Genomic DNA, 26,109 nt, shown 5'->3' with positions numbered 1-26,109 from the left:
AATTAGAATTGTTGTTCATATAGGGTACCACATGAGGGAGGACGATGTCTTCCCTGTAACGCACAGCTTTGAGATCGCCTGCAATGACAACAAGCTCAGTCCGATGATGCTGTGACACACCGCCCCAGACCATGACAGACCCTCCACTTCCAAATCGATCTGGCTCCAGTATACAGGCCTCGGTGTAACGCTCATTCCTTCTACGATAAACGCGAATCTGACCATCACCCCTGGAGAAACAAAACGGTGACTCGTCAGTGAAGAGCACGTTTTGCCAGTCCTGTCTGGTCTAGCGACGGTGGGTTTGTGCCCATAGGTGACATTGTTGCTGGTGATGTCTGGTGAGGACCTGCCTTACAACAGGCCTACAAGCCCTCAGTCCAGCCTCTCTCTGCCTATAGTGGACAGTGTGAGAGTTGACAGAGAGATTGTGCATTCCTGGTGTAACTTGGGCAGTTGTTATTGCCATCCTGTCCTGCAGGTGTGATATTCGGATGTACCGATCCTGTGCAGGTGTTGTTACAAATGGTCTGCCACTGCGAGGACGATCAGCTGTCTGTCCTGCCTCCCTGTAGTGATGTCTTAGGCGTCTCACAGTACGGACATTGCAATTTATTGCCCTGGCCACATCTGCAGTCCTCATGCCTCCTTGCAGCATGCCGAAGGACGTTCACACAGACGAGCAGGGACCCTGGATGTTTTTCAGAGTACGTAGAAAGGCCTCTTTAGTGTCCTAAGTTGTATCCTAACTGTGACCTTAATTGCCTACCGTCTGTAAGCTGTTAGTGTCTTAACGACCGTTCATTAATTGTTTATGGTTCATTGAACAGTATGGGAAACAGTGTTATCCCTCCCGTCATCCTCGGGTCAGAGTGACCCAGGCCCTGCCTTTGGAGTGGTACCCTGTGTGTTCGGGGTCAGAGTGACGCAGACAGCCGGCCAGCACTAGCAAGGTGTATGTTATTGTGTCTACTGTGAGTGGCGAGGTTGTGTTCGAGGGCTCCCCCTCTGTGCTCTGGGTCAGAGTGACCCAGCCAGCCACTAGCGAGGTGTATGTTATTGTGTCTACTGTGTGAGGCGGGGCTCCCCCTCCGTCCTGGGGTCAGAGTGACCCAGGCCCTGTCTTTCAAGGAGTCCCCTCTGTGCTCGGGTCAGAGTGACCCAGCCAGCCAGCCACTAGTAAGGTGTATGTTATTGTGTCTACTGCGTGTGTGTGTGTGTGTGTGGCACTCCCCCGCGGTGAGAGCGAGGCAGTAGGAGAGGCTGTGTGAAGACCTCCCGCTGTCCTGTGTGCAGGTAGAGCAAGGCCCCTGAGTTCAGCGGCCCATGTAGTGCACATGGCTACACAAGCCCAGCGGTGCTCTGACAGGGGTGAACAGCAGGCACGGCTACACACGCCCGGACATGTCCCGTGGTGTGCAAGAGGGCAGCCAGCCAGCGGTGCATCAGGGGTGAACTGCACATGGCACACGGCTACACACTCCCAGTGGTGCGACAGGGGCGAACGCATGCCTCATTGATTCACCTAGTCTCCCTTGTAAGCTGGCCGTAGAGACGATACTAATATTGTCAGCAACGCACAAAGTCGTCAGCTCCCCCGTGCCGGGTGCTCTTCCCCGCTGCTCAGTGGACCCAATCAGTGGACACAAGCCACCATGGCCGCGCATTTCACCGCGGCGCAGGTCCTAGAACAGATCTTCTCCAGCTTCGATCAAGACTACTCTGATTCCGAGGAGGATGAGGAAGAGGTTTCGGAAGACTAAGGCGTGGAGGAATACAGGCGCGAGGAGGAGGCCGACGACGTATCGCAGTCGCTCTCCCGGAGGAAGAGATGGCCTACGCCCAAGACGAAAGGGAGACGTTGCTGTCAAAAAACTGCAAAATCAAATGGCTCCCTGTAGCCTATCGCTGCCGCAGCAGGGCCCATGTGATCTGCCATGCTGAGCCGGCCTTGACGCCGAGCCCCACAGCCTTTGTGGTGTCGCGCGCCCACCTTCCACCTGTTTGTCACGCCAGCAATCGAAAGGATAATTGTGGACATGACAAGTCTGCAGGGGGCGAGAAAATACGCCGACGGCTGGCGAACCATGGACGCCATGGACATGCAGGCCTACGTAGGGCTGCTGATCCTAGTGGGCGTCTACGGGTCCTGAGGCGATGCCGCAGCCAGCCTGTGGGACGCGGAAAGCAGCAGGGCCGTGTTCCGTGCTACCATGCCGCTCAAGGTCTTTCACAAGTACTCAAGGTGCAGACGGATGACTGCTCACTGGCCCCTGGTCATCTTCCACAACATCCTCGACGTGTCCTACAACTCCTTAGTCATATGGCGAGAGATAAAGCCTGACTGGATGCCTGGGAAGCGGAACAAGAGGAGGGTGTTCATGGAGCAGCTGGGAAAGGCACTTGTTTAGCCATTGATCAAAAGAAGGCAGCATCTCCCCCGCACGGAAGCGGCGTCAGAGTGCCACGGCGGCTCGTGATCAACAACTTGAGGAGCCCGTCCTACAGAGTGCCCGGCCTCCACCACGCTCGCTGCCCCAGCCACCGCGGCAAGTAAGGGGAAGAGGTGTCAGCTCAGCCCCCCAACGAAGGACTCCAAGACACACACGGTGTGCTGCAGGTGTAGGAAATACATCTGCAAAGGCTGTTCACACGCATACTGTCACACTTGTGCCCATCGGGCGTTTAGCCAAGACGGGACAGGGTGACACGGGGTGTAGGCACAATACGAGGACGACAGGAGGGTTTAAACCCTTTACAATGAAGATCTGTGAAGTTATTTGGACTTTTCCGAATTATCTTTGAAAGACATGGTCCTGAAAAAGGGACATTTCATCCTTTGCTGAGTTTAGTTCTGACAGTGCAGCAATATCTAACATGTAAATCTAACAATTCCACAACTACCTAATACACACAAATCTGGAGTAAAGGTTTGGAATAAGAATATATACATTTAAATATATGGATGAGCGATGACAGAGCGGCATAGGCAAGATGCAATAGATGGTATAAAATACAATATATTCATATTAGATGAGTAATGCAAGATATGTAAACATTATTAGAGTGCCATTATTAAAGTGACTAGTGATCCATTTATTAACGTGTCCAGTGATTTCCAAGTCTCTATTTAGGCAGCAGCCTCTCTCTGTTAGGGATGTCTGTTTAACAGGCTGATGGCCTTGAGGTATAAGCTGTTTTTCAGTCTCTTGGTCCCTGCTTTGATGCACCTGTACTAACCTCATCTTCTGGATGATAGCGGGGTGAACAGGCTCGTGTGGTTGTTGTCCTTGACGATCTTTTTGGCCCTCCTGTGACATTGGGTGATGTAGGTGTCCTGGAGGGCAGGTAGTTTGCCCCCGGGGCCGCGTTGTTCACCCTCTGGAGAGCCTTGCAGTTGTGGGAGGTGCATTTGTCATATCAGGCGGTGGTGATATGTTTGTTTTCCTCTAGGTGACAAGCCACATTTCTTCAGCCTCCGGAGGTTGAATAGGCACTTGTGTGCCTTCACCACACAGTCTGTGTGGGTGGACCATTTCAGTTTGTCTGTGATGTGTATGCCGAGAAACTTAACTTTCCTCCTTCTCCACTACTGTCCCGTCGATGTGGATAGGGGGGGGTGCTCCCTCTGCTGTTTCCTGAGGTCTACGATAATCTCCTTTATGTTGTAGATGTTGAGTGATAGGTTATTTTCCTGACACCACATTCCAAGGGCCCTGGTAATCAAGCCTACTACTGTTGTGTCGTCTGCAAACTTGACGATTGAGTTGGATCGTGAGTAGGGGGCAGCGGTGGAGAGTAGAATAAGAAACTTTCATTTCTACATAAATCATAGTGATAAACAGACTCATGCATTTGTCCTTTTACATGTTACAAAGTTATAAAATGTCATATTTGATTGAACTAACGATAGCATGATTAGCAAGCAATGTGTGTCGCAAACAATTATACCAAGTCTGTTTCTGTGGGGAGAAATGGAGGGGGACAGAAAGTTTGCTGCTGAAATGCATTTGTATTTACATACTGTAGTGTACATACTAATTCCTGCATGCCTTCACACTGTAGTATACTAACTTCTGTATCTCCACAGGTAAGGCCTTTGAGATCACCTACGTGCGGCTCAAGTTCTACACCAGCCGACCGGAGAGCTTTGCCATCTACAAGCGGACAAATCAGGATGGACCATGGGTGCCCTACCAGTACTACAGCGCCTCCTGTAGCAAGACCTACGGGAAGAACGCCAAGGGATATATCCGCCCGGGTGACGACGAGAGGATGGCATTGTGCACAGACGAGTTCAGTGACATCTCCCCTTTGACTGGGGGCAACGTGGCCTTCTCTACTTTGGAGGGACGACCCAGCGCATATAACTTTGACCAGAGCGCCGTGCTGCAGGTGAGGATGTGTGTGCGTACAGTGAGGGGGGGGGGAGTATTTGATCCCCTGCTGATTTTGTATGTTTGCCCACTGACAAAGAAATTAACAGTCTATGATTTTAATGGTAAGTTTATTTGAACAGTGAGAGATTCAAAAAAATGCATGTCAAAAATTATATAAATAGATTTGCATTTTAATGAGTGAAATAAGTATTTGACCCCTCTGCAAAACATGACTTAGTACTTGGTGGAAAAACCCTTGTTGGCAATCAGAGGTCAGACGTTTCTTGTAGTTAGCCACCAGGTTTGCACACATCTCAGGAGGGATTTTGTCCCACTCCTCTTTGCAGGGTTTCGAGGCTGACGTTTGGCAATTCGAACCTTCAGCTCCCTCCACAGATTTTCTAAGCGATTAAGGTCTAGAGACTGGCTAGGCCACTCCAGGACCATAAAGGGTGAGACCGAGTCTGCGTCTCTCACATGGGTAGGCAGACCATTGCATAAATATTGAGCTCTATAGGAGAAAGTCCTGCCTCCAGCTCTTTGCTTAGAAATTCTAGGAACAGTAAGGCCTGCATCTTGTGACCGTAGTGTATATGTAGGTATGTACGTCAGGACCAAATCAGAAAGATAGGTAGGAGCGAGCCCATATAATGTTTTGTATGTTAGAAGTATAACCTTGAGTTCAGACTTTGCCTTAACAGGAAGCCATTGTAGAGAGGCTAGCACTGGAATAATATGATACAATTTTGGGGTTCTAGTCTAGATTCTAGCAGCCGTGTATATCACCAACTGAAGTTTGTTTGGTGCTTTAATCGGGTAGCCAGAAACTAGAGCATTGCAGTAGTCTAACCTAGAAGTGACAAAAGCATGTGCAGTGTTACGTAGATGGGAAAAAGCTGTCCTTGAAACAGTCTTGTTATGTTCGTCAAAATAGAGATCAGAGTCCAGAGGAACGCCGAGGTCCTTCAGTTTTTTTTATATGACTGTACAACCATCAAGTTTAATTGCCAGATTCAACAGAAGATCTCTTTTGTTTCTTGGGACCTAGAACAAGCATCTTTGTTTTGTCCGAGTTTAAAAGTAGAACATTTGCAGCCATCCACTTCCTTATGTCTGAAACACAGGCTTCCAGGGAGGGCAATTTTGGCGCTTCACCATGTTTTGTTGAAATGTACAGCTGTGTGTCATCCGCATAGCAGTGAAAGTTAACATTATGTTTCCGAATGACATCACCCAGAGGTAAAATATACAGTGAAAACAATAGTGGTCCTAAAACGGAACCTTGAGGAACACTGAAATGTACTGTGCAGTTGATTTGTCAGAGGACAACAAAGACAAACTGATATCTTTCCAACAGATAAGTTCTAAACCAGGCCAGAACTTGTCCATGTAGACCAATTTGGGTTTCCAATCTCTCCAAAAGAACGTGGTGATCGATGTTATCAAAAGGAGCACTAAGGTCTAGGAGCACGAAGACAGATGCAGAGCCTCGGTCTGACACCATTAAATGGTAATTTACCACCTTCACAAGTGCAGTCTCATTGCTATGATGGGGTCTAAAACCAGACTGAAGCGTTTTGTATACATTGTTTGTCTTCAGGAAGGCAGTGAGTTGCTGCGCGGCACCTTTTTCTAAAATGTTTGAGAGGAATGGGAGATTTGATATAGGCCGTTTAGTTATTTATATTTTCTTGGTCAAAGTTTGGCATTTTCAAGAGAGGCATTATTAGTCACACTTTTAGTGAGTTTGGTACGCATCCGGTGGATACAGAGCCGTCTATTATGTTCAACATAGGAGGGCCAAGCATGGGAAGCAGCTCTTTCAGTAGTTTAGTTGGAATAGGGTCCAGTATGCAGCTTGATGGTTTAGAGGCCATGATTATTTTCATCAATGTGTCAAGAGATATAGTACTAAAAAACCTGAGTGTTTCCCTTGATCCTAGGTCCTGGCAGAGTTGTGCAGACTCAGGACAATTGAGGAATAACGTATTCAAAGGAATACGCAGATTTAAAGTAATATATAATAATAATATAATATATGCCATTTAGCAGACGCTTTTATCCAAAGCGACTTACAGTCATGTGTGCATACATTCTACGTATGGGTGGTCCCGGGAATCGAACCCACTACCCTGGCGTTACAAGCGCCATGCTCTACCAACTGAGCTACAGAAGGACCACTAAAGAGGAGTCTGTAATTTGCTTTCTAATGATCATGATCTTTTCCTCAAAGAAGTTCATGAATTTATCACTGCTGAAGTGAAAGCTATCCTATCTTGGGGAATGTTGCTTTTTAGTTAGTTTTGCGACACTATCAAAAAGAAAATGTGGATTCTTCTTGTTTTCCTCAATTAAGTTGGAAAAATAGGATGATCGAGCAGCAGTGAGGGCTCTTCGATACTGCACGGCACTGTCTTTCCAAGCTCGTCGGAAGTCTTCCAGTTTGGTGTAGCACAATTTCCCTTTCAATTTTCTGGAAGCTTGCTTCTGAGCTCGGGTATTTTCTGTATACCAGGAAGCTAGTTTCTTATGACAAATGCTTTTTGTTTTTAGGGGTGCGACTGCATCTAGGGTATTGCGCAAGGTTAAATTGAGTTCCTCAGTTAAGTGGTTAACTGATTTTTGTACTCTGACGTCCTTGGGTAGGCGGAGAGAGTCTGGAAGGGCATCTAGGAATCTTTGGGTTGTCCGAGAATTTATAGAACCACTTTTGATGATCCTTGGTTGGGGTCTGAGCAGATTATTTGTTGCGATTGCGAATGTAATAAAATGGTGGTCCGATAGTCCAGGATTATGATGAAAAACATTAAGATCCACAACATTTATTCCATGGGACAAACTAGGTCCAGGGTATGACTGTGGCAGTGAGTAGGTCCAGAGACATGTTGTACAAAACCCACTGAATCGATGATGGCTCCGAAAGCCTTTTGGAGTGGGTCTGTGCACTTTTCTGTGTGAATGTTAAGGTCACCAAAAATTTGAATATTATCTGCCATGACTACAAAGTCCAATAGGAATTCAGGGAACTCAGTGAGCAATGCTGTATATGGCCAAGGAAGCCTATGTGACCCAAGGCCTTGTTTTGTTATTATGTAGCAACATTTGATCTACAAAATGGTTTATCATATACTGAATTTGAGGAACAATGGGAAAGTTCTTTGCTTTGAAAGTTTATCAACTTGTAACCTCACTTTTGAGAAAATTGACTTTATTTTAGTACCTACTGGACAGCTCTTTTGGTCTACACCCATTCAGCATTGTTCACACCCTCTAAGCCCCCCCATCTCAGGGTTTATCTGAGGGGGTTGATTCTGTTCTAACAACAACAGTCAAGCACCCAAGCTAACGTTGGCTAGCTTGCTAGATACTTCCAGACACAAATGAGAGAACAGCTCACTGACCATTTTTCTCACCCTAGCAGAGCTGGTTAGGGTGTTTTTATGTTATCCAGAGTGTTGGTGACTGCAACTGTGCTGCTGGCAACAATTTACACTTTTTTTGCCAACATCAACTGACACCGGCCATATTCAACGGGTGTTGAGCGTTTGTAAATTTGTCAGTAATTCTGCAGTGTAGACAGCCAGAGTGAATTTACCAGCTGCGTCTATCAACAGTTGTTGCAGTGACAAGCTATTGAAATGGTTACTTGCATGGTGGAGCCTATTGTTAAGACATGTCGCTAGCTAACTTCTGTCAAAATGACAAATATATCATATCTGAAAATATAGCCTGTGCTCTGATATCGGAGAAGATAGCCAGAGCGAATTTACCAGCTATGTCTATCAACAATTGTCACAACGACATTCTATTGAAATGGTTACTTCATAGTAGGCCACTATACCTATTTCACCAATTGGCCTGGTTTACCACACGGAGCCCTGCTGATACATCTGCCGACGTAACAGCATGAGGGCGCCACAACAGACTTTCTTCCGTTGCGACGTTCCTCAAAGGCCCTTCTGCTAGCTTGCTAGCCCCGGCCCGCTAGCTGCCTGAAGCCACTCACTGGACTCCTATGATCATTCGGCTATGCATACCTCTCACTAACGTCAATATGCTTTGTCCATTGCTGTTTTGGTTAGTAATTATTGCCTTATTTCACTCAATGCGCCTTAGTTAACACTTTAGTTCCACTTCCCACACATGCGGTGACATCACCTGGTTTAAATTATATTTATAGAGACATCGTCGTCACTCTATGCACAGGTTCACCCCCACTGTAGTTCACCCCCACAGGTTCACCCCCACCCCCACTGTATTCACATCCAACCATACCTTTGTTTGTACATCATGCCTTGAATCAATTCTACTGTGCCCAGAAATCTGCTCCTTTTACTCTGTTCTGAATGTACTAGACGACTAGTTCTTTTAGCCTTTAGTCGTACCCTTATTCCACTCCTCCAATGTTCCTCTGGTAATGTGGAGATTTATGAAGGCCCTGCAGTGCCTAGCTCCACTCCTATTCCCCAGATTCTCTCATTTGTTGACTTCTGTAACCGTAGAAGCCTTGGTTTCATGTATGTTAACATTAGAAGTCTCCTACCTAAGTTTGTGCTAGGGCAGTGAATTAAACAATCTGCCAGCCCGGATATCCTAGCTGTGTCTGAAACCTGGCTTAGGAAGACCACCAAAAAACCTGACATTTCTATCCCTAACTATAACATTTTCCGACAAGATAGAACTTCCCAATGGGGCAAAGTTGCTACTTAACCTGTTGCGACTCTAGGGGCAGTATTTACATTTTGGAAAAAAAACGTTACCGTTTTAAACGGGATATTTTGTCAGGACAAGATGCTAGAATATGCATATAATTGACAGCTTTGGATAGAAAACACTCTAACATTTCCAAAACTGTAAAGATATTGTGAGTATAACAGAACTGACGTTGCAGGCGAAAGCCTGAGAAAAATCCAATCCGGAAGTGCCCCAGGTTTTGAAAGTGCTGCATTCCAATGAGTCCCTATTGAATTTGGAATATTTTTTGCCATTTTCGTTACTGCAATTTCCGGGCGATTTCTCAGCCAAACGTGAAGAACAAATGGAGCTATTTCGCCTACAAAAATAATATTTTGGGAAAAAATGAACTTTGGCTATCTACCTGGTAGTCTCGTGAGTGAAAATATCCGAAGTTCATCAAAGGTAAACAATTTAATTTGATTGCTTTTCTGATTTGTGACAAGGTTGCCTGCTGCTAGCAAGGCATAATGCTATGCTAGGCTATCGATAAACTTACACAAATGCTTGTCTAGCTTTGGCTGTAAAGCATATTTTGAAAATCTGAGATGACAGGGTCATTAACAAAAGGCTCAGCTGTGTCTCAATATATTTCATTTGTTATTTTCATGAATAGGAATATTTTCTAGGGATATTTATGTCCGTTGCGTTATGCTAATTTGTTTCAAGCAATGATTACGATCCCGCTTGCGGGTTTGGGAGTCGCAATAAGTTTTAAGGGATGCAGTGTTCTGTCTTAAAATCAAGGTCTGTGCCCAAACAATTTGAGCTTCCACTTTTAAAAATCCACCTCTCCAGAAACAAGTCTCTTACTGTTGCCGCTTGCTATACAACACCTTCTGCCCCCAGCTGTGCCCTGGACACCATATGCAAATTGATTTCCCCCATCTATCTTCAGAGATCGGGCTGTTAGGTGACCTAAACTGGGACATGCTTAACACCCCGGCCATCCTACAATCTACGCTTGATGCTCTCAATCTCACACAAATGATCAATGAACCCACCAGGCACAACCCCAAATCCGTAAACATGGGCACCCTCATAGATATCATCCTAACCAACCTGCCCTCTAAATACACCTCTGATGTCTTCAACCAGGATCTCAGCGATCACTGCCTCATTGCCTCCGTCCGAAATGGGTCTGCGGTCAAGCGACCACCCCTCATAACTGTCAAACGCTCCCTAAAACACTTCAGCGAGCGAGCAGGCCTTTCTAATCGACCTGGCCCGGGTATCCTGGAAGGATATTTGCCTCATTCCATCAGTAGAGGATGCCTGGTTATTCTTTAAAAGTGTTTTATCACAATCTTAAATAAGCATGGTCCATTCAAAAAATGTAGAACCAGGAACAGATATAGCCATTGGTTCACTCCAGACCTGACTGCCCTTGACCAGCACAAAAATATCCTGTGGCGTACTGCATTAGCATCGAATAGCCCCCGTGATATGAAACTGTTCAGGGAAGTTAGGAACCAATATACACAGGCAGTTGGGAAAGCTAAGGCTAGCTTTTTCTAAAAGAAAGTTGCATCCTGTAGCACTAACTCCAAAAAGTTCTGGGACACTGTAAAGTCCATGGAGAATAAAAGCACCTCCTCCCAGCTGCCCACTGCACTGAAGCTAGGAAACACTGCCATCACTGATAAATCTGCGATAATTGCAAATTTCAAACAAGCATTTTTCTATGGCTGGCCTTGATTTCCACCTGGCTACCCCTACCCCGGTCAACAGCCATGCACCCCTCACTGCAACTTGCCCATGCCTCCCCCATTTCTCCTTCACCCAAATCCAGATAGCTGATGTTCTGAAAGAGCTGCAAAACCTGGACCAAATCAGCAGGGCTAGACAATCTGGACCCTCTCTTCCTAAAATTTTGCACCGAAAATGATTGCAAACCCTATTACTAGCTTGTTCAACCTCTCTTTCATAACGTCTGAGATCCCCAAAGATTGGAAAGCTGCCGTGGTCAAAGGGGGAGACACTTTAGACTCAAAACTGTTACAGACCTATAACTATCCTACCCTGGTTTTTTAAGGTCTTCGAAAGCCAAGTTAACAAACAGATCACCGACCATTTCGAATCACACCGTACCTTCTCCGCTATGCAATCTGGTTTCCGAGCTGGTCATGTGTACACCTCAGCCACGCTCAAGGGCCTAAACGATATAACTGCCATCAATAAAAGACAGTACTGTGCAGCCGTCTTCATCGACCTGGCCAAGGCTTTCGACTCTGTCAAACACATTTACATTTACATTTACAAACACCACATTCTTACGGCAGACTCAACAGCATTGGTTTCTCAAATTACTGCCTCGCCTGGTTCACCAACTACTTCTCTGACAGAGTTCAGTGTATCAAATTGGAGGGCCTGTTGTCTGGACCTCTGGTCGTCTCTATGGGGCTGCCACATGGTTCAGTTCTCGGGCCGACTGTCTTCTCTGTATACATCAATGATGTCGCTCTTGCTGCTGGTGATTCTCTGATCCACCTCTACGCAGACAACACCAACACCAACACCAACCTCCAGACGAGCTTCAATGCCATACAACTCTCTTTCCGTGGCCTCCAACTGCTCTTAAATGCAAGCAAAACTAAATGCATGCTTTTCAACCTATCGCTGCCCACACATACCCACCCATTCAGCATCACCACTCTGAACGGTTCTGACTTAGAATATGTGGACAACTACAACTACCTCGGTGTCTGGTTAGACTGTGAACTCTCCTTCCAGACTCACATTAAGCATCTCCAATTCAAAATTGCATCTAGAATCAGCTTCCTATTTCGCAACAAAAGCATCCTTCACTCATGCTGCCAAACACCCTCGTAAAACTGACTATCCTACCGTTCCTTGACTTCAGTGATGTCATTTACAAAATAGACCCCAACACTTGACTCAGCAAATTGGATGCAGTCTCCTTCCAGACTCACATTAAGCATCTCCAATTCAAAATTGCATCTAGAATCAGCTTCCTATTTCGCAACAAAAGCATCCTTCACTTATGCTGCCAAACACCCTCGTAAAACTGACTATCCTACCGTTCCTTGACTTCGGTGATGTCATTTACAAAATAGACCCCAACACTCGACTCAGCAAATTGGATGCAGTCTATCAGTGCCATCCGTTTTGTCACCAAAGCCCCATATACTACCCACCACTGCAACCTGTATGCTCTTGTTGGCTGGCCCCACTACATATTCGTCGCCAAACCCACTGGCTCCTGGTCATCTATAAGTCTCTGCCAGGTAAAGCCCCACCTTATGTCACTCTGTCACCATAGCAGCACCCACCCGAAGCACACGCTCCAGCAGCTTTATTTCACTGGTCACCCCCAAAGCCAATTCCTCATTTGGCCCCATTTGGCCTCACCCCCCTTAATCCTACCTAATTTGCACACACTGTATATATACTTACTCTATTGTATTATTTACTGTATGTTTGTTTATTCCATGTGTAACTCTGTGTTTGTATCGCACTGATTTGCTTTATCTTGGCCAAGTCACAGTTGTAAATGATAACTTGTTCTCAACTAGCCTACCTGGTTAAATAAAGGTGAAATAAAATGCTTTGAAAAATAGTGCTGTCTTTTGTTAACCTGTTACGCTCCCGTATCCGGGAGCGTAATTATAGCCTCAAGCTCATTACCATAATGCAATGTTAACTATTCATGAAAATCGCAAATGAAATGAAATAAATATATTGGCTCACAAGCTTAGCCTTTTGTTAACAACACTGTCATCTCAGATTTTCAAAAAATGCTTTTCAACCATAGCTACACAAGCATTTGTGTAAGAGTATTGATAGCTAGCATAGCATTAAGCCTAGCATTCAGCAGGCAACATTTTCACAAAAACAAGAAAAGCATTCAAATAAAATTGTTTACCTTTGAAGAACTTCAGATGTTTTCAATGAGGAGACTCTCAGTTAGATAGCAAATGTTCAGTTTTTCCAAAAATATTATTTGTTTATTATTTATTTTTTCCAAAAATCGCTCCGTTTTGTTTATCACGTTTGGCTGAGAAAAAAAACGGAAAATTCAGTCATTAAAACGCGAACTTTTTTCTAAATTAACTCCATAATATCGACAGAAACATGGCAAACATTGTTTAGAATCAATCCTCAAGGTGTTTTTCACATATCTATTCGATGGTAAGTCACTTGTGGCAGTTTGGTTTCTCCTCTATTCAAAATGGAAACATGCACGCACCTGGAGATTACGCAATAGTTTCGACGGAGGACACCGAACGGACACCTGGTAAATGTAGTCTCTTATGGTCAATTTTCCAATGACATGCCTACAAATGCGTCACAATGCTGCGCGCACACGTCGGGGAAACGACAGAAAGTGTAGGCTCTCTCCTTTCGCATTCACAGCCATATAAGGAGACATTGGAACACAGAGCCTCAAAAATCTGGCTCACTTCCTGTATGAAAATTAATCTTGGTTTCCCCTGTAGCATTAGTTCTGTGGCACTCACATTGCAGTTTTGGAAACGTCAGAGTGTTTTCTTTCCAAAGCTGTCAATTATATGCATAGTCGAGCATCTTTTCGTGACAAAATATCTTGTTAAAAACGGGAACGTTTTTCATCCAAAAATGAAATACTGCCCCCAGAGGTTTAAGAGGTTAAGACATGTAGCTAGCTAATTAAACAATGAACCATAATCTCAATTTGTGACATTACTACCCTACATGAACCTGCAGGTAGCTAACCAACCAGGTTCAATGTTAGCTAACAGTACACTCTAACTTCAAATGAAAATGACTTTCTGTTGAAATTAGAAACGTGTAATATCTGAAAATGTAGCTAGCGAGACTTACCCGTATACATAATGGATGGATGCTTCTCCCTGTCACGGATGCCATGGTTGCCTTAAATTCGAAAATGTAATCTGGAGACAGGTGTTTTTTGCCATCTCCTTAGCTATCATACTCTAATTCCACTGATTTTATTAACTTGATCCTCCGGAAAATGGAGAGCAACACTTATGCAATTATACTATGCAATACATTTTTTTATCTGCTTTAGACAGGATTACCCTATACATACTGACCAGCTCAAATAGACAGAAGCGTGCTATATTGCAGACCAATCCAAACTCATCTCTCAGCATTTCCAGCCCACTCATTATCACAGCTAATCATGGCTAGCAGGAAGGTCTGTGTTTTTCTGTGGCTAAACCAACTAGGCTCGTAATTGTACAATTTATTCGTATTTACAGATGGCATACACGTTTGTTTTTAAGGAACATTAAAGTTCACGTGTTCCATAAGGCATTTCTGCCAATAAGCACATTTTGATTTAAAAAAAAAGTTTGTTCAAATTGCTCTCCTGTGAAGTAGTGACCCATGACTTGCGCCTATTTTCTTGAAACGAGTCACATATATTCATGGGCTCCATTTGACTGAAAGCTATTTGAAACGCCTATGTCAAGCAACTTGGATACAGTGAGCAGTGTTGCAGTACAATCATTATATATGTATCCTGTTTGGCATGTCTTTTGCGATGTGGTTCACATTAACACTGACACATTTTTTGATCTTTGTTCCATGCTGGCTGAAGACCTAGATAGCCAGTATCTAGTTAATAAAAGCCACGAATGAAAGGGGAACCTTATCCGTATATTTTCCATAGATTAATAGGGTAAACTATTAATTACATTTGCTGACACCCGACAGTCAAATTTTGGCAACAGTAGATTAGCCATCTAGCTAGATGAACCACCTCCCTCTGCAAACATGCCTTGTATGAAGTTGGTATTTATTTACATTTGGTAAGAGAATATCATGTTACCATTGGTGTTTTAAAATGTAAGTGAAGGTGACGTCACCTTGTCCACTTAATAAGTAATCCAAGTGTTTGACATGGGGGAGGGGACCAGTAACTTTATGATCAAACTTTATGTAGAAGCAACAGTCCCTTTTTATGCTTTGATCTGGTTTTCTTCAAATATCACATTTTTACTGTGCATGACCTTTAAGGTATCTGTGACCAACAGATGCGTATCTGTATTCCCAGTCATCTGAAATCCATAAATTAGGATCTGATTTCCTTATATGAACTGTAACTCAGGAAACTCTGTGAAATTATTACATCATGTGTTTACATTTTTGTTCAGTGTAGCATGTTCAAAACTAGGAAGTGTTATATAGCTTGCACCAATGGTGTTACTCATTAACACCTCATACAGTATTGTTTGCCATTACACAAAGAAGTCTATATCTCCTGACAAGGTTCCTCATGTTGCATTAAGAACATTACAATAACAAGTCTTTATTTCAGTCAATAACATTCAAATACATTTCCCACAGTCGGAACTGGTTATTTTCCGAGTCCCCAGTTGTTTTGAACGTGTCATTAGCACAAGGCAAACTTGAAGGAGAAACGGGGAGAAAATGTACACCGTAAACGATGACAAACGATGAGGAAATAATGCACCTGCCTGCTGGCTCTCTTCCCTCAACAGAGGCACTCACTGCCTGCAGTCCAAACACTTAAAAGACACACCCTATCCACTCAGCCCTAAAATGAAGTGGACACTTCTCATGACATCTGCCGAGTATGCATTTGCAGTGCAAGGGGCGAGGGAGGAAGGAATGATTTTTAAATGGACCATCCTTGACCGGAAATTCATCACTCCTTCGTCCCGCAATGATTGTGTTTTCAGCCACCTGTGGTGCTTTATATGCATTTTATTCAATTATGAGTTTGTCCACTTATATTAAATACAGTATATAATTATAAATATATTCCTACTGTATGATTTGTGAGCAAATTAATGAACTAATGTTAGCCCACCTAGCCGGAACCTCTGAAGAAGGGAAATGCTTTATTTCTACAATTTCCAAAAGATAACCAAACAAAAACATTTTTACTTTTTTACAACTTATTTGCATTCATTTTAACTTACACTTGTCTGTTGACGTCTCCATTGAGGATGTTTTTAAGTTGTTGCAGACTTTTCTTAGCGGATATAAAATCGTTGGAAAATTGAATTATGGGGTGTGTGTGTGTGTGTGTGTGTGTGTGTGCTTCTGGAATTGTATGTGAAAGATATTGTGTTGGACATGCAGACTGTTTCACGCTCAATAAATAGATAATAGACTTCAAAGGCTAGTCTCCTCAGTGAAATGCTGTTATCCTTAAATCAAACAGAACACAATACGTTTCCTGTTGATTATAGTACCTTGTAGATGGCTATAATGCAGATAAACAGTAGAGAAGCATTATTCTATCCATTTACGATGTGACTTGCAGTCATGTACCTTTCTATAGACTTGACAATCTCCTCACCCCTCACTTTTTATGGTCATTAGCAGAGTATACATGATCCCAATTTTAGCTTCAAGACGCCAACAATTAAAAAGATATGACACTAGTTTAAACAGTCAGTGGATAGTGCTAAAACGGTGACGTCAACTCTATTTCTCGGCTATCTTTATGCACATTCGCACATTGTGGGGAACAAAGCTCCATGCTCTAACAACAATTACAATATTCCCAAAACCTTTTTTGTGAGATTGGGAAAACACCTAAAACACACTTGCTACACATTTTTAATATTCAAACAAAACGCTTTATGTAACATCTACACTTGTTGTAAATTGCTTAAAAGCATAGTTTGAAACAAGATTTATGATAGAAATGAGCGGATCATCCAGAGCCGTGGTCTTGTGGGCAACACTCCCAGCAACAAGCCAATAGTCGGAGATGGGAATTGAACCCATAGTATCTTCTTCCCCAACTGGAGACCAGGTTCAATTTCTGTCTAAATAAAGCAAAAATACTGAAGGTAGAGTGGAACTCCATAAAGTTAATGAGAGGTTTATTAAAACAGGAGTCACTCGTGTAAATGAACTTGAGTTTGATTGATTGTAATTTGTACTCTGTGCAAAGTAAAACATTCAGACACTCAAAACCATGCCTATATCATATCTCCCAGCATGCTTTATTGCAGGTTGCAACCTAGACCCCACCCCTTCCCATCCCCCAACACAAATCCAGAAACACACCATCAACCACTCCACTAAACCGACCATGACTGACTGACTAATTAATTGATGAACAGATGATTGTTGCCTGTTTTTTTTATTGAATGTGTAGTTTGTTGTTTTTTAAAATGTTTTATTTCATTAACATAAATTGGATATATAATTTATTGTTTTAGATGTTTATAATATGGAATTGTCACAACTTCCACCGAAGTCTGGTCCTCTCCTTGTTCGGGCAGTGGTCAGTGTCGCCGGTCTTCTAGCCATCGTCGATCCACTTTTCATTTTTCATTTGTTTTGTCTTGTTTTTCCACACACCTGGTTTCAATTCCCTCATTTACTTATTGTGTATTTAACCCTTTGTTCCCCCCATGTCTTTGTGTGGGATTGTTTATTGTAGTGCTTGTGCACATTCCCCGTGAGCTCACAACGGGTTATTTTTGTGCCCATTCATCTTGTTGTTCTGGATGCCATTGGTTTTGCTTAATACATCTCTGGTTATTACCTAGTTCTGCTTTCCTGCCCCTGACTTCTCTTCCCGAAAATTATGCACCCCAGGACAGATATTATTATTTTCATGCATTTCGGAAAAAATGTGTAAATTGACCTTTATTTCAGGTTTATGTTTAGAATTGTTTATATTTATAGATGTGTTTTTACATGCAGATTGATCTTGTGCAGTACAAAGATAAATAACATACATTTTTCTAAACTTCCAAGTAGTTGGATGTATGGCCCCCTTTCCTGAGAGGGTTTCTCCAATTTAAATGGTTAATGCTGTCTCCTTTGTCCTAATTCTCCCTGAATTGGCAGTCACTCTAAATGCAGATTGTGGATGATTAAACCTTCCAATTGTTGGCTGTCCTGACTCTGGATGGATTCCAATGCAAATCTATATCATTACAAAAGCCAGCATAATGTGACTTCCATAATTGACATGCCTGATGTGGCCTGCAAACCAGAAGTTTTAGACCAATGTATTAACTGAAAACTAAACTGTTGATCTACATATCCATATGATTTTGTCACAAGACATTACATTTTGAAGAATATAGAAACCCTAAACACTTATATTGTTGAGACTACAGGAATATCAAGTATTGAATGCAATAATGAGTTATCTGTCACTAGCAAACACAGTCATGGGTGGTAATTCCTGCATTCACTAAAGGCTCCCCTGGGACATATGCAGATCGTCGCTTGAATTTGCATAGATCCCTGTGTGCCATAAAATGAACATTGCTATTAACACCCATGACTTTGTTTGTTAATGACAGTGAGTTAGTGATTGCATTCACGTGCATTCTAAGTTCTAGTATTAGCTATGTCAAATGTGATGTGTGTTGAAATACCAGAAGGTCTGTATTTGACTGTCTATTTAATTTGTTAGTACAGCCACCTCAGGCTGTTTTAACATATTAGGTAAGAGAATAGACAGTTACCATTGGTGTATTAAAATGGCATATAGGGTCATGCCAATCTATTCCCTTAATAATCCCTTAGATCTGGTTTTATACATTATCATCCAATTTCATAAAAAAACATGATATTGACTCCATTCTAATTCCATTCCAAGGATGTTATTATTTTCCAATTCAAATTAAATTCCAATTCCATGCCAATAATGGTTCTTGTTCAATTCAAATTCAGACAGTCAAAATTATAATTAAATTCCATTTAAGTGATGAGTTTCTTTTACAATTAAATTGAACCCAACCATGAATTGGACACATCCACAGGCTTCCACACATTTCAAGAACGTTTTACGTTACATTTAAGTAATTTAGCAGATGCTCTCATTTACAGGAGCAATTAGGGTTAAGTGCCTTGCTCAAAGTCACATCAGCAGATTTTTCACCTAGTCTGCTCAGGGAATCAAACCAGCAACCTTTTGATTGCTGGCCCAACACTCAAACCGCTATGCTACGTAAATGCAACATCAAGAACCTCATACCTAACTCAAAGATTCTTTATCGGACAAGAGGTCACCAAGGAACCTTAACAGCTGAGGAAGAACCACTTAAGATGTTTTATTTTTGTCCGCACCACCCTCCGTAGCGCCATGTGATCGAGGGTGATGCTACTACCATACCAAGCAGTGATGCAGCCAGTCAAGATGCTCTTAATGGTACAACTGTAGACCTTTTTGAGGATTTGAGGGCCCATGCTAAACCTTTTCAACCTCCTGAGGGAGAAGAAGCACAGTTGCGCCTTCTTCACGACTGTGCACGTGTGTGTGGACCATTTTAAGCTCTTAGTGAGTTGGACACTGGAAAAATTGAAGCTCTCAACCCATTCAGTTCACCCCAGTTTCCTGTAGTTCTCGATCAGTTCCTTGGTTTTAGTGATGTTGAGGAAGAAATTGTTGTTCCAGTCCCACACTGCCAGGTCACTGACCTCCTTCATGTAGTCTCATTGTCACTGGTGATCAGACCTACCGCCGTTGTGTCATCGCCAAATTTGATGATGGTGCTGAAGTCATGTGTGGCCACACAGATGTGGGTGAAAAGGGAGTACAGGAGGGGCCTAAGCACACACCCCTGTGGGGTCCCCATGTTGAGAGTCAACGTGGCGGAGGTGATTTTCCCTATCGTCTTCACCTGGGGTCGACCCATCAGGAAGTCCAGGATCAGTTTGCAGAGGGAGGTGTTCAGTCCCAGGTTCTTAAGCTAGGTGACACATTTGGAGGAGACAATGGGGTTGACCACTGAGCTGTAGTCAATGAACAGCATTCTCACATAGGTGTTCCTCTTATGTAGGTGAGTGAGGGTGGTGTGGAGTGCAATTGAGATAGATTAATCAATGGTTCTGTTGGGGTGGTATGCACATTGGAGTGGGTTTAGGGCAGGGATGGGCAACTGGTGAGTCATATGCCGGGACCAATAAAAACAAAAATATAGATCTAGAAAATATATACAGTAGTAGTCAAATTTGGACACCTACTCATTCAAGGGTTTTTCTTTATTTTTACTATGTTCTACATTGTAGAATAATAGTGAAAACATCAAAACTATGAAATAACACATGGAATCATGTAAGGGGGTTGTATGAATGAGCGTTTGCAGACCCAACGAGCCACAGTTATATTTAAATTAGAATTTTATTACATCTATATTAAAATATGAAACTTTTGAGGCAACCAATGCCATGGTTTATCATATTGGGCTACTTCTGTAGGATTAAATGGGGCTGAGTGACGACGGACCAGGCTTAGCTGTTTGTCTGCAGTTCGTGTCTAACTATAATATGTCCTCCTTAATTTCCTGTTAACTCCTGTAGAGCAGAGAGAAAACCCCTGAGATCAAGTCTGAATTGGGAAATGTCCCTACAACATTCCCACCTATATATTCAAGGCTTCAGCTTTTAAGGCTACCCATGCTTAAGATTGACTGATTGATATGGTAGAGTGTAATGTATGAATACAATCTATATTTGGATGATTATGTTGTAATAATCTTGAAAGAAGCCACACAGCTCCATGATATACAACTAATCCCTCCTCCACACACACACGTGTCTTATAGGCATTATGAGCAAGGTCTTAGGAGGCCTGACTCACCACACCTAACCTCCTTGCCGTCCAAATAACGTTTTGAAATATTGAGTATTTATTTGAGTTCGATGCAAATCGAACAAAAGACTCATCAATCTCATTTAAAGCACCCACCTCATGATGCCATCTATTTTGTGAAGTGCACCAGTTCCTCCTGCAGCAAACCACCCCCACAACATGATGCTGCCACCACCTTGCTTCACGGTTGAGGTGGTGTTCTTCGGCTTGCAAGCGTCCCCCTTTCTCCTCCAAACATAACGATGGTCATTATGGCCAAACAGCTTTATTTTTGATTCATCAGACCAGAGGTAATTTCTCAAAAAGTACACTCTCTGTCCCCATGTGCAGTTGAAAACCATAGTCTGGCTTTTTTATGGTGGTTTCATCTCTAAGAGACAGAACGCATCTCCTTCCTGAGTGGTATGACGGCTGCGTGGTCCCATGGTGTTTAAACTTGCGTACAATTATTTGTACAGATGAACGTGGCACCTTCAGGTGTTTGGAAATTGCTCCCAAGGATGAACAAGACACCTCCAATTGACTCAAATTATGTCAATTAGCCTATCAGAAGCTTCTAAAGCCATGGAATTTTCTAAGCTGTTTAAAGGACCAGTCAACATAATGTGTGTAAACTTCTGATCCACTGGAATTGTGATACAGTGAAATAATCTGTCAGTTAACAATTGTTGGAAAAATTACTTGTGTGATGCACAAAGTAGATGTCCTAACCGACTTGCCAAAACTTTAGTTTGTTAACAAGAAATTTGTGGAGACTCCAACATAAGTGTATGTAAACTTCTGACTTCAAATGTATCTGATGCTGTCTAGACCAAAAGAGCATGTCACACTTTTTCTGGTCAGACATCATCAGATACATGGGCTTTCATATAGAGGGGTGCTGTTTTTCTAGCTTGGATGCTTTCTCTGTTGACACAGTTTTAGGAGAGAGGAATAGGCGAAGCGAGAGGTTTCACTCTCGCCAAACTCTGTCCAGAATAAGCCAAATGTGTTTCTGTGGGCATAATATGCAGACCTGTGCTTGTCGCCTGCCTTCCCGCCTTTGGGACAAAGACTCCTATTGTTTGGGTAGTGACATGAGCATCTTGTCATTATATACAGATCTTTGGTGTCAGCCTCTTGGAAATTGGAAGGGAAAGTTGGCAGGTCCCCTAAAGTAAATGGATGTTTTACCAAAATTATATAATTACTCCAGTCTAAATAAAATTATTATATATATATAGTACACCAGGGAGCAAAAAAAATAGCTGTGGATTGTTTCAAATCACAAGTGTGTAGGCCTATACCTGTTTGGGAAGCCCGCAATTTGGGTATTGCATGTGGCAACAGGTCAAGCTGATTGAGTTACGGCTTTCAGTGATAATCTAAAATATGTGTGAAGATAATGTGTCTTGAGTATAATTTAAAATGTTGAGACAAGAAGAAGGGGAGTGGTGTGTTGCGAAGATATGGCTTGTCTCGCTCCAGAATGCATGCACTTAGCTCTCCAGAATGCATGCACTTAGCTCTCCAGAATGCATGCACTTAGCTCTCCAGAATGCATGCACTTAGCTCTCCAGAATGCATGCACTTAGCTCTCCAGAATGTATGCACTTAGCTCTTCAGAATGCATGCACTTAGCTCTCCAGAATGCATGCACTTAGCTCTCCAGAATGCATGCACTTAGCTCTCCAGAATGCATGCACTTAGCTCTCCAGAATGCATGCACTTAGCTCTCCAGAATTCATGCACTTAGCTCTCCAGAATGCATGCACTTAGCTCTCCAGAATGCATGCACTTAGCTCTCCAGAATGCATGCACTTAGCTCTCCAGAAGTCTCCCGCCAATTTTTGCATATTCATTGTTTCATTGTAGAAGTTGTTTGCCCTTTAATAGTTTTTTTTAAAAATCAGTTCACATTTACATACTGTTTATCACCAGTATGCCTAGTAAATGTACCTTTAATCCCCCATCATTTCTTTACATTCATTTATGTTAATGCATGTATTAATTCCAGTCATTTACCATTCTCAACCTGCTACACTTGTGAGCAACAAGTTGTGGTTTATTTCATAACCATTAAGAGTTTTGTCTATTTTTTTTCAATGTCTTTTATTTGGAGTGCTCCATGTGCGCAGTGAGCATGTGTCTGGTTTCTCTTTCCTGATAACGTTAAGGAGCAAGCTCCTGAACATGCACAGATGTAGGCCTGCCTGTCCTGCTGCGTGCAAAAGAAGGAAAGTACCCATTTGGCAATGTCTAATTTATGATTGTCACAAATCCACGTCCACCGCTAATAAGCTGAGCTTCTCAGTCATTTTTTCTTCACCTTACACATTAACAGTCTGTTGTTTTTTTTAACATCCATTGCGAATGTTAGAAAGATTATTCAAATACTGAGGAACTAACACTCCCGGCCTCGATGATCACCAAGCCTCGGTGTGATCGAGCAGAATATCATGATCTGATGATTCCGTATATCCAGTGGTAATGGCCTAAAAAAACAGTCGTCTGTCCCAAAAGATACAACACCTAGCATGGGTTGCTAATATGACTAGAATTGTGCCTAAGGCTGATGAACAATGACAGAAAGTTGACTTGAAAACCAATAAAACATGAGAGAAACTGGGTACTGGTTTCAATGGCATATGGAAGTCTTTATAAAATAATTGCCTCAACAGATATGGTTGGATTTTTTTTCGAGGCTACTTTGAAGCAAGGTAACGTGCCTCCATAACGTGTAAATAAATGTTCAGGTTTCAAACAAGTATATGTTTTCAAAATGTGTACAGCCTCCAGCTCATTGCAAAGTTGTGTGTGACAAGCTGATGAAGCCTGCCTTCCGTTGCCTACACAGCAAATTCTCCAGTGTAAGTGTTAAGTCTGTGGACCTGGAACACTGACAAATTAACACATTGCTTGGTGTAGGGTTTCCAAAACTTGGTACTTGGGACCCCAAGGTGTGCATGTTTTAGGTTTTGCCCTAGCACTACACAGCTGATTCAAATAATCAACTAATCACCAAGCTATGATCATTTGAATAAATTGTATAGTGTTTGTGCAAAAACCAAAACATGCACCCCTTGGGTTTGGGAAATGCTGGTTTTGTGTAAAGCCTTATTCAAATATTTCCAAGAGTGCCTTGCCTTTTGAGTAAATTGTGGAGATATCAACCATGACTGTATTTGTTATTGACAGAAAGATACTTGTCATTGTGAATCATCATGTATTGCTCCCTTGAACTTTATCAAGTGTGATCAGAAATAAATATGTCATCATAAAAAAAAATAGTTCTTTAACAATGCCATGTGTATTTGTTAAACCCCTATTGTGAGGGTCTGGTTGTTCCTTGTGATGTTATGTTTGATACTGGCTCTCTGAAGTATGCTTTGAAATTTCTAAGCAGTTTGCTTTGAAGCAGTGTGCCAATAACTATACCACCTTATTAGAAACACATGCTCATTTACTTCTGAAGCTTTGTCTTATTTTCTTTATTTATTCGTAGGGGACAATGCACATTAATCAACATCAATATTAAAATAATGCAACATCCATGAAAATGTGCCAGGGTTAGCCAAAAGATCATTTGCACCTGTAGTTCCTGGACAGGTAAGGGCCTTTACACAGCCACTATGCAAATACTCACTAAAACAACGTAAAATAGAAATACATTACATCCAATAATATATCATTCTAATCAACAACACCATCAGCTGCCGTCTTGCATATGAGGAACCATCGATAAGTCATGTGTACAGGTTTGGATAGATTTGAGCCATGTTTTCAATTTACATTTTTAACTATAATAAGTCAGTGCCTCTTCTCAAGTCCATGGCATTGCATTCCAATATATTGTAGCCCTAACAGAGACGACCGGTTTTACTCTGTCCGAAAATGGACAATTCGACCCCCTCTAGTTACTGCCATTGTTATCCCGGAGGTGCTTTCCTTGAGCATGATAAGCCAACATAGGGGTGGAGGGGCCAGACCATGCAGGATCTTAAAGGCAAGGCTTACATCTACATACTGCTTAAAGCTATCCGGAATAAATACATGATGTATATGATATGTACTGTTTGTTTGTAGTGTTTGTTTGTAGAGTGATTCAATTGGTTTCAAAATAGTAGCTCCTGCTTGTGACCAGCATGTGAGGCAACATCTCAGATGTGACAAGATCATATAGCATGCATGTATAGTTTGGTGGCACCCAGAGGAAGCAAAGGTATTATAAACCTGGATAATCCAAACTTTGGATTGGAGTCCAAAATGACACTGAGATACCTGAATTGGACACAAATTTCAGATTCTCCCCATGAACAAGAAAAGCTTGTTGGGAAGAATCAATTAATTTCTTAGAGAAGTACATAAAAACAGTCTTGTCGATATTTAAATACAGCCAAGAATTAGTCAACCACTTGGAAACATGTACCGTAGCTTCCGTTAACTTATTAACAACTAGTTGTCTATTTTTTTGAGTGTTCATACAGAACTGTATCATCTGCATACATCGGCATGTTAAGTTGTGGGCAAGCAAGTGGGATATCATTTATATAGATGGTAAACAGAAGGGGGCCTAATATCAACCCTTGTGGGACCACAATGTTATAGTAAAGAGAGTCCGACTGAGTGTCCCCCAAATGAACCCTTTCGACTTCTGTTTGTCAGATAGGAATGTATCCAACTAATGACTTCAGTGGACACAATAAGGGAGGATAGATTGGATAGTGGGACCTCATGATTCACAGTTTCAAATACCTTTTTAAGATCTTAAAAGACTGTGCCGACTTCACCACCTATATCCAGTTTAGATTATATGCACTCCAGAAAATAGCAATTGGCTGTTTCTGTAGAATGGTTCATTCTGAATTCAAATTAGTTAGAATCCCATTGACCTTTTAATTTGGGATGTTTTTTGGACTTTTCAGCTCCTCTCCCAGTTTGTTGAGATTTTCCAAAATCACTTTGCCATTTCCTTTTGCTTCATTGATCACTGTATGAAAGAACTCTGCTTTTGCTTTTTTATATTCCTTACCACCGTACTTCTCAGTGCTGTAAATATGCAGCTGTCAAGGAAGGATCCGGTTCTCTCATCTGCTTCCATGGGTCCTCGTTGAGCCATAGTAGAAGGTTTTTCCGTCTTGGCTTACGTTGATATTTCTGAGTAAAAGCAAGTACCCCTGACCGAGGTGTGCAATTCGGGTCCGGCTCAATGTGAGCAGAGTCAAACATTTGACTCCGCCCATGTTTGACCCCCTTCCCTCTCACCTTTTTTTGGTCTTGTTCATCTGAGGTTTGACAATGACACACTAAGTACAAACGCACACATTGAATACAAACATATTTCATTTTTGTAGATCGTAAGAAATATTATATAAAGTGGTACCAGCAGATGTGTTGTAACACTTTGCTTTAGGACAAGCTACTGATATTATTGCAGTTAACAACAGACTT

General features: G+C 42.4%; 1 protein-coding gene across 1 annotated transcript in view; it reads left to right on the top strand.

Moving 5' to 3' along the window:
• Window positions 1-26,109, top strand: part of LOC118385566 (laminin subunit gamma-3) — a 244,519-nt gene that overhangs the window by 36,584 nt on the left and 181,826 nt on the right. Inside the window, exon 2 of the mRNA XM_052521317.1 lies at window positions 4,091-4,395. Coding sequence (XP_052377277.1) covers window positions 4,091-4,395 — 305 coding nt within the window. The remainder of the gene's footprint in view (window positions 1-4,090; window positions 4,396-26,109) is intronic.

The sequence above is a fragment of the Oncorhynchus keta genome, chromosome 6 (genome assembly GCF_023373465.1).
Source record: "Oncorhynchus keta strain PuntledgeMale-10-30-2019 chromosome 6, Oket_V2, whole genome shotgun sequence".
Classification (NCBI taxonomy): domain Eukaryota; kingdom Metazoa; phylum Chordata; class Actinopteri; order Salmoniformes; family Salmonidae; genus Oncorhynchus; species Oncorhynchus keta.
The sequence above is the reverse complement of the archived record's forward strand: the minus strand, read 5'-3'. Positions and strand labels throughout refer to the sequence as shown.